General features: G+C 38.6%; 1 protein-coding gene across 1 annotated transcript; it reads right to left on the bottom strand.

Moving 5' to 3' along the window:
* Positions 1-1330: 1330 nt before the first annotated feature.
* Positions 1331-9025, bottom strand: fam83b (family with sequence similarity 83 member B). The gene is made up of 5 exons (XM_022212144.2): positions 8923-9025; positions 6103-6576; positions 4910-5074; positions 4269-4393; positions 1331-3943 (listed from the first exon to the last, which is right to left on the bottom strand). Exons 2-5 carry the CDS (start codon positions 6550-6552, stop codon positions 1903-1905), a joined length of 2781 nt encoding a protein of 926 aa, XP_022067836.2. The 5' UTR covers positions 6553-6576; positions 8923-9025; the 3' UTR covers positions 1331-1902.
* Positions 9026-9703: the final 678 nt, after the last annotated feature.

The raw sequence follows: 9703 nt of genomic DNA, 5'->3' as shown, positions 1-9703 counted from the left end.
GTCATATAATGAGAAACTTGAGAGGAGGCAATGAACACAACTTTTTCATTATTTTTACCAAGTATAATATCATCCATCCATTATCTGTAAACGCTACACACAAAAATGCCTTTACATTTCTCCAATCTGTAGGTTTTTCTACAATCTATGTTGCTTCCTTTAATCATCAGTTAAATTATTTTGGATATCTTTTCTGGCCTTTGTTAATTGTCCTTGATGTTGATGATGTTATTTTACATAAAATGTTGTTGGTTCGTGCACTTTTCCATTTGTGTTACATTCCAGCAAACAACACATTTTGGTCTGTTGAGTTAAATGTTTGAAATACCTCTCTGTCAGTTTCATCCATCTGTGAAAGAACAGTGAAACTATGTGTTATGTGTTAAGCCCCGTCAAAAAGGTTTTCCCTTTTGCAATCACTACGAAAAAAAAGTTTCTCCTCCTGTCAAGTTTGTTTTTTAGTAAATAGCCCTTTCCTCCTTTCAACTTTTACATCTGTAAAAATGTCATTTGACTAAATTTTCAAGCTGAACTTCACAAAATGTTATTTCAGTAGAAAGAATCATAATTATCCAGCATTTTCATGACCATTTTATCAGACTCATGAAGAGAAAGTTCACTAAAATGGATCTTATGTCTTTGAGATACCCAAAACTTTTCCTAATGATCTGAAACTAAACTTTAAAATACCTCTGAATTATAGAAAGTTTTGGACTGGAGGTGATGTTGCTCTCTGAAGTCTATCTTGAGTGTAACAGTGTCTTCTAGAAAATACCCTTTTATTCAATTACAATAGGACAGAACAAAGTATAAAGATGACCAAACTGCGACTTCAGTTAACAATGTTGATATATTTTTTTGTTATTAAATGTAACTAATGAACCAATCTGGCAAAAATGCGTTTGTGTTCTTCAACAAATAACAATTTGTGTAGTATTTCTGTAGTGTGACTATTTACTGTCTATAATTATGCTTTGACACAGTCTCTCTTGTTGCAGGAACATTATCAGCCATAACTACCCCTGAACATTTCCAGTGCAACGTTCATTCCAAAGAACATTGCTTTGGAACACAGCGCATTCAGTAATTATGTTCATCATCACAACATAACTAGAGGGAAAAAACATTTAGAGACATAAAACAACCCCAGAGATACAAATAACCCTTGAGTAAAGTATGGAATCCTTGAATCATCCCTGAGTGTCTGCTGAGGGCACACACACTGTACTTTTCTTTTAGTGGACAGGAAAATTTGCCTCAAGGCACAATGCTCATTAAATAAAACAAATCCTTAGATGGCATCTTTTGAAAAAGAAAGCCTTAATAAAGGGAAAAAAATGTGCAAAACTTTATTATACAAAAACAAAACATGTACTTTACAATTTTATTTCAAACCCCTTAGCATTCACACAGCCTGTCTGACATAAATGGTAAAGATGTGGTGCAGTATGTATGTTTTTCATCAAGTGTAGTTAGTTTGTCTTAAGTAGAATTGTCCTGTGACTACAGTAACAGCTCTTTGGTATGTGCACACATCTACATCTGCAGCAATAAATTATATACATATGACACTTGTAAATGCATCTGCAATTACTTTTTGACAGGGTTTGAATTTATGGCAGAGGCTGACACCAGCTGAGAGCAGACATGAAGACAGTTTAACGGGTGTTTTGAACTTTAAAAAAAAAAAAAGATCGGGCCCATATATACATATAAAATATACTCTTTTCATTGACATTCATCAGTGCATTCAAACACATTAAAAAAAAGCAGAGGTTTAAATGTAAACTTTTTCCTAAAAGCATTTTCCCAAGTAAACACAGAAAATACCAATAATACGCAAATGTCACCAGTCCAGTGTGATTTTGTAATAAGTGACCTGTGTAGATTGTGCGCTTGTCACTATTTGTTCTTGTTTATGAGATTTCCCATTCTGTGAAAGAATTTCTCCAGCCTGTTCTCGTGTTGCCCTCGTGAAGCCCGACTAAAGCTGTGTTCAATAGCTATCTCACCTTTAGAAGGGCTTTTGGTTTTCTCCTGAGAGTGTGTGCTTCCAAAGCTGTGTGTACTGCGTAGAGGGTGTTTCTTTTCCATTGAGCAGAAAGGCTCGAACCGGCTGTACATGCGATTCTCAGGTCCTCGATCTTTGCTCCAGCTGCCTGCATCGAGGCCGGACCTCACGCCTTTGTCGAGAACAGTGGGTTTCTTCTGAGCGCTAGTTTTGGGGAGACACACCTGCGGTAGATCTTGCAGCTCCTCTGTTCTGAATCGCGGCTTTGAGGACTTCAAATGGTCGTCTTCCAACCCATTCCTCTGAACCCGCGAAGAGGACCTGACTGAGCTGGTTGTGCTGTGGTGAAGTTTTCGTTGACCGTACGATGTTTTCTCGTCATCCTCAGCAGTTAAGGTGTCTGTGCTTTCACCCGATTTGAGACTCAGTGCTTCCATGCTTCTAATCGAATCTTCTTTTTTCTCTGGTATATTCAATAAGGATTTTATTTTCTTGGAGCTCTTCTTAAGGAAATGCTGAGATGAATGAGAGCCTGCACTGCTGGATTTGTCTTTCAGATCCTTACTGTTCACATCCAGGGCTGCTGCAGACACAGTCCTGCATGGTGGATCCTGCCAAATGTGAGCATTGGGGCTCGTTGTGCTTGTGATACTCTTGACATCATAATGAGAGACAGACCTCTGATCTTCATTCAGATTTGACCTATATCCCCCATTATGCTCATTGATTCCTGCAGTGCTTCTATTCACTTGCTTCCTTGTAAAAGCTCCACGCATCTGACCTGATGATTCATGCGTGAACTCAGTGTTTGATCTCGGATCTGCCACGCTATGCCTTTTGTTCCAACTGTCAGTCAGGATATCAGGGTTTGTGATGATCTGTGTGCCCTTATTTCTGCCTAAGCTGGCATATGTGGAGAGGTAAGAGGTTCTACCTGGACCATAACCCGCATTACTGTGAAGGTCATCCAAAATCTGTGAATTTTGCCTCTTTAACATGAACTCTTCGTTATTTCCTCTGTTGTCGGTTGGACTCCACTGCATCGATGAGTAGTGAAATGGTGTGTTTGTGGCTGCTGAGGGGCTCAGACCAGCAGGAGTGCTGTTTATGTGCGTGTTTGGCTCCATTTGTTCAGGTATGGTGGACCTGAAAACAAGAGAGGACCTCATCCTTCCTTGCATGAAGTTGTTCGCTTTGTCCTGTTGTTCAAACTGGTCCAAATAGTCACAAGAGCTCCCAAAAGAGACATCCGGGTTTTTAAGGTAAGACTCAATCCTCCATGTGCGCATGAACGACTTGGATGTATTCTCCAGTGTTGGCATGTTCTGCTGCATTGATAGAACCTGTTTATCATTACCATTGTAGGACTGACGCATGTTTTGACCTCTGTGCATCTGCGGCACTTGTAAATAATTATCCATAGCGTAGTTGTTTGGTCCGTTTACAGTATCTCTAGATATATTCCAGTTGCTAGCTCTTGGCCTGATGTTCTGTGGGGAGAACCCATCTTGTCTCTCGCCAGCATAGCTGTGCCTTTTCAAGAAATTCATTGTGTCTGGAGAATGAAATTGCGGCACGTGATTGTGAACGCCGATGCCATTCTCAATCATGGGACCGAGAGTGCTACCCTCTTCTTCAAGCAGCTTGTCCTCAAAACGTCTGGAGCCAAAGTTCCTCTCGCAGGTCTTCCGATAGACTGTGTCCAGAGTGTGTCTCAACTGGTCATTGCGCTCAATTTTAGGTGTAGAATGAGATGTCGACAGAAGCCCATGTGGCCCGTTGCGTTGAAACAAGGCCTCTGAGGAACGCAGTTCAGCTGGCACAGTCGAGCGGGCGTAGAGTGTTCGAAACTCCTCATCGTAGGACTTCACCAGATGGCCTGTGATGACCTGAACCATGCTCAGATTGAGCTTCTCAAACGACCAAGTGAAGCTGTGAACAAACATGAACATTTATTCATTTAATGCGGTGAGGACAAATTGATGTGTGGTATAATTCTCTTAAAAAGAAGAAGAAATTAATAATGATAATTTCAAAAGATTTCAGTCTTGCTTTTAAACAACTGTTGTACTGACATATTTTTTTCTTTCCCCTTAAATGCCGCCACATTTTCTACAAATATTAATTTTCCAAGAACGTATTCAACTGTATCAAAAGAGATCTATCAGAATTGATGACAGCAATTTTTTTGAAAGAGAGACGGTAAATGCAGGGCTTCACTTTATGAAAGCTCCTATTACACTACATTTTTATTTACCTGTATGAGCCATAAATCACAGTGTGGCAGTCGACTAAAAGAAACTTCTGCCCCATTGCCCCGTGAAATTTAGCTCCTGATTGACAGAGGTAATCCTGACCTTTCACGGTGCGCACCCTCATGTTCTGTGGACAGAGCAGTAAAAGGACAATATCAGAAAATATTTATCGCAGTTCAATGTTTCAAAAGGCGTTAAGTACATCCATCATCAGTTAAACATCTGAGAAGAATAGGATGCACTGGGCAGAAAAGGTCAATCTGATGTTTTGTTGAGAGCTTGAGTTGCTGTTGTTGTTACTGGCATGTAATATTCACCTGATGGAAAGTTTAAGGGTGTGTTTGAATCTTTATTATCTCGTGCCAATAACTATGACTCCACCCAATAAACAGGAGCAACCAGGTCTGCAGAACTGAGGCTTTCAGAAAGGTCATGCTGTGTAAAAATCAGTCAGGACATCTTTGCATGCATGTAAATGTATCTGTAGTATAAATGTGAATGATTAAAATAGACAAAAGCACATCTATGAATGAGATGTCTTAGTATCCACATTGCATCATCATCAAGATTATGTATGTTAGAACGTTAAAATCAACAAAAATACATTTATAAATCATATAAATGCTTTACAACAGGAACTTACTCTTAGTTGTTGAAGTTTTACGTCTTGATTTTCAGCCATTTTGAGGAAACTTTTCAAGTGGAAATCATCCAAAAGCACGTAGACTGGGACTCCACGTATAGAAGCTTCAACAGTTTCCTTGAATATGTCTGCATCAGTGAACATGTCCATCACAATGGCAACAACCTGCGACGACAAAATGAACAAGTCAGGATCGATCAGCATTTAACATGCCAGAGTGAGTATAGAGCATTCAATTAGTGTTCGCTTGAGAAATCTGTAGATGACATAAACATAAACTGTAACTGTGAGTCTGGCAAAGGAAAGCCTTTATTCATCAGAAATCCTTTTCTACTCCTCACTGTTAGTATTTTTTTCAGTATTGAAGGACCAAGTGAATGTCAATTATGTCTCAGTGAGTCTGAAAATGAAATGTTATGAAGCAGCAGCAGTACTCCTGTAGCATGTAATGAAGTATTGGGTGACCATTATTGCATGTTGCTTAAATTAATTGCTTTTCCTCATTTAATTTCCTGTGAAGCCTGTTTGTGACTGCCCCTTTGATGAACCATGCGAAGTATTACTCATTCTTAATCATCTATGTGGCATTCTGAAAAAAATAAATACATTCAAATCATTATTATTTAACCCTTCAATTGCAGTTCTGACAGCTAGGATAGAGTGCAGCTGTTGTTCAGTATGGTGTATTTTACATTACACTAATCTGGGAAATAGAGATGAATAAAGAAACATAAGGGTCTGATCCTGTTGTTGTCAGTCTTCTGCTCTGTTTGTTGGTTTATTTATGAGCTACAACAATTGTAACAGAGATGAACCAGGACTAATTGCGTCTTTACCAACATTTTGAGCAATAAAACTAGTTCGTGATTCATCTTTACACAGTCCAAAAATCACCTGAAGCATGACTGTATCAAATAAATCACTCTACAATGTTGTGGTAGTACTGTAAATGTGGTTCAAATCTCACACTGGTGAGTTGCAGAACCAGATTTTGACCTCAGCCACCCAGCAGACACTCCTTAACTCTGAACACTGAGAGCGAGAGATGTCTGTGGAACAGCCTGCAGGGGAAAACTGCTTGCGACATACTGCGGAGGATCTCTGAGACAGAAGTATATCAGCATGATCACATCACAGTGCAGTGTTATTTGTGTGTGTCTGTCTTTGCACATTCTTGCAGGAAGCTTGATTACCTGTCTGGCTTCCTGAATTCGCTTTCGGATCATTTCTTTGACAGTTGGACTGTTTTGTCTGGGGGGGTGATAGAGCAGATCGATATTTGTCTGCAGCTTTTCGTGCATGACCTCCGGCCAGCCCAAGTCCAAATTCGGTGCGGCCACATCTGAGTGGACAGGCCAATACGTCCCTGAGGATGATTGAGTGTCTGGTGCTCCATTGGTTTCCTCTGCGTGGTTTTGAGGTGGTAGCTGCTGCACATTTGCAGTGATGAAGAGAATCTCATCCTCAGACAGGAAGCTCCCAACACGTTCTCCCTTGAGAAACTCCTGGTAGCTGTCTCTGCCGTCTTTCACCAGGCAGTCGATGGCCAGGCGATAAGCCTCCTTATAGTGAGGTTGGATATAATCTTCTGATTTAAACTCTCCCCGTAAAGACGATAATAGGGAGAACTCTGGAGAATCCATCGCTCCAGACTATTTCAGCAGGACCTGTTAGAGATAATGGAAATCAATGACATGATGTAAGGGGATCAGAGAACAAACATTAGAACAGGGTGGAAAATGTTGACTCATGGTGAGCTTAATGAGGCAAAGTGAATGATAATGTAGAACAAGGAATTGTCAATCTACAATAAAGGCCATATTAGAAAGCTATAATATGGTATATGCATTAATCTGTCGACTATAATGCACTGTAAAATCAATACAGAAAAGACTGTGAACATCTGTTAGCAAGGGTGCTGTACTATAATGTTTAGAAACTGTGTAAATAACAGCAAATATCTATAAAATAATAATATTTTAGTGGATTAAAATACAGTAAGCCTGTGTAACTAAAGAATGAATTACTATTTGTATCACTAATGATTTGTGATGTAGACAATATTATTTATTTATTTGGACAGTTTTTTTGATAGTTAACATGTAAATTAATACTTTTTTCAGTTTTTCAGTTATTACTTTAAACTTAACAAGGAGAATCTGTAATTTGGTTGAAAATTAAAATTAAACTAAAAACTCTTTTGAAACCTTAATTTGTACAGTATGCAATGCATGGACTCATTAAACACAAAGAGCTATAAAACACAGTTCTGTTTTTTATGGTATGCATAAAGTGGTCTCATTGAAATAATTGTTTCAGATTGTCTTGTGTGTTACTAGTGTTACTACTGTCTTACTGGACCATGTGGATTTCAAAGAAATCTGATGGCAGCTGTTCGAGTATTCTGAAAAGATAATTTTACTGCACAGTCTGAGTGCAATCATAACAATCCTTCCATGACCTGCTGTTTGACTGAAGCACAAAATGAAAAATGTTATTAACTAAATCTGTGCTATTAATGGTTTCTGATGTTTTAACGTGTACCAGGTTGCCATGCAGGAAATCACTCGTGGGAAAGAAAATAGAAACTATGTGCTGATTAATGAATAGCTAAGCAGCAATTCCCAAATGGCAATGAATCATAAGATATGATATCATCTGATAAGTTTCACGAGAAGACACTGATAAATGCAGTGTAACCGACACATCTTGAGAATCTGCGTATTGAGCATGTTTATAACGTTTTGTTTGGGAATAACTGCTAAATGGGGGAAGAAATCAGCATTTTCCAATTTAGTAAGGAAAGTGGCTGATCATTAAAACCTGGTGATGAGCTCATGCCTTGAACAATATATTCAAGACCTTATATGATCCTATAGATAAAAATGTGACTCCCTTACAACAAGTCACATCATGAAAACTGGCTCAGCATTATCAGACAGCAAAATTGAAAAGGATGAGTAGCTGTGTGTGCCCAAGGGGTGAATGTTATTGCTGTACTTCAAGCTAAGGTGGGGTAAAATTAAGCCAAGGAAATTAATGTCATATCTGTGGAAGAATAAACTGCTTTCAGTAATTGCATTACTGTGGAGTTCAGTGAAGCTTTTTAAAATTAGTTCTCAAACTTATCCTTCAGATTCTATTGAAAACTATGCAAATATGTACTTTTGTAATAAAGAAAATTGCACCTTTAAACTATAATCTGAAGCTCAAGTAGGACATTTGTTGTCCTTTTTGTATCAGTAAAACAACAGCATGAACACACTGCAAGTTCAAGAGAGGCTGCATGAAGCCTTTTCTAAAGATTAATGTCACTTAAAACACATACATCTTAAAGTAAACAGACCACAATTTCATATCTAAGAAATTTCGATGGTATTTGACGTTATAAATCCCCTCAAACAGCAGTGGTTTAAAGCAAACGTGTATATCAGTCAGACAGAAACAGGTGACATTTGAAGCATGTAAGCTTCAGTACAGATTATATGTTATCTGACATATCTAGGGAGCAAAGACACAGGTTTAGTCTTGCTTTTTTTAAGCTGTACGGCAATAAAACGGTGTGAGAAAGTCTCAGTGGGCAGTTTACTTTCACACTGAGTGTTATGTAGAAAATGCAGGCTTCACTATAATCAGCTTAAGCACAGTCTTTTCTTTTTGTTCTCGAGTGACTTTTAAAGGATCTTAAAGAGACGTAGTTTTTATGCTTATCTAATAAAATATTTACATTTTGAACCAAGTTTCACAGATCAAAGATCCTCTAGGAGCAATGCTGTGCCGTATATGTACAGAAAAGTGATATCTCAAGCTTAAAGGTTGCAGCATAAGACAAACATAAATTTATACCAACAGCCTATTTATTCACACATTCTATTACTGTTCAGAGAATTCACTTGAGGCCTTTGACTTTCTTACTGAGCAGCTGCTTCTTGCAGAATGCTTGCTAGAGACTTCAAAAGCATGCTGAGCTTAGTCACAACATCATTATCTGATACTCAACAACAGTGACTTACATTTAGATTGTGAACTTCTTCTTGACTGCTCCCAGAATATCCCTTTTTATATTTGTACACGCTCAGCTTATGTTCAATATTTGGAGAAGCTACACTCTCTGCCAGCTGGAAGAAACAAAGGCAAGGAGGTGTCTCAACATGATAAGCAGTCTGCAGATGGAGGGTGTGGATTCCAGTTTTGACATGCAAATACTCTGGCTGGAAAGTTGCTCACAGGCAGCCATAAACCTGTTTGAGGCATTTGGCCACTCCCCTTCCCTCTCTGGGGACAAAGTACACACTGACGAAAATCAAGATAATGTCAGATGTAAAGAGGCTTTGATGAATACTTCACTGTTAGTGACGCTGGACTCCTCAGTGTTTTGTCCAGAGTTGTGAAACTGCACCCAGACTGACACAATGCTGCATCATTTTACTTCCAGTTTTCAATTTCTTTCACAATCTGAGAGGCAAAATAGGCTGACACGACAACTTCAAAGCAATCAGAAGATTCTCAGAAAGAAGATTCTTGCAAATGAAATTAAACTCAAATAATCCAAGGATCAGTTACTCGCTGTAACTTTATGACAAATGCTGCTGAAATATCAGGGTGGAGCTCTCCAAACTTATGTTGTTAATCTTATTTTAAGGAGGGTGTAAATGATTGAATGAATGTGCATGGATGGATTCACATCTGAAATTACTTGCTCCATCAAGTCAATACTGAAATAGTGTCTTGACAAACTGGCTCATCATGTAACATCTTTTCTAAAGAAGTGCTCCAATTAACTCTCACTTAATG

The sequence above is a fragment of the Acanthochromis polyacanthus genome, chromosome 15 (genome assembly GCF_021347895.1).
Source record: "Acanthochromis polyacanthus isolate Apoly-LR-REF ecotype Palm Island chromosome 15, KAUST_Apoly_ChrSc, whole genome shotgun sequence".
Classification (NCBI taxonomy): Eukaryota; Metazoa; Chordata; class Actinopteri; family Pomacentridae; genus Acanthochromis; species Acanthochromis polyacanthus.
Note: the sequence above shows the minus strand (reverse complement) of the source record. Positions and strands in the feature narration are given on the sequence as shown.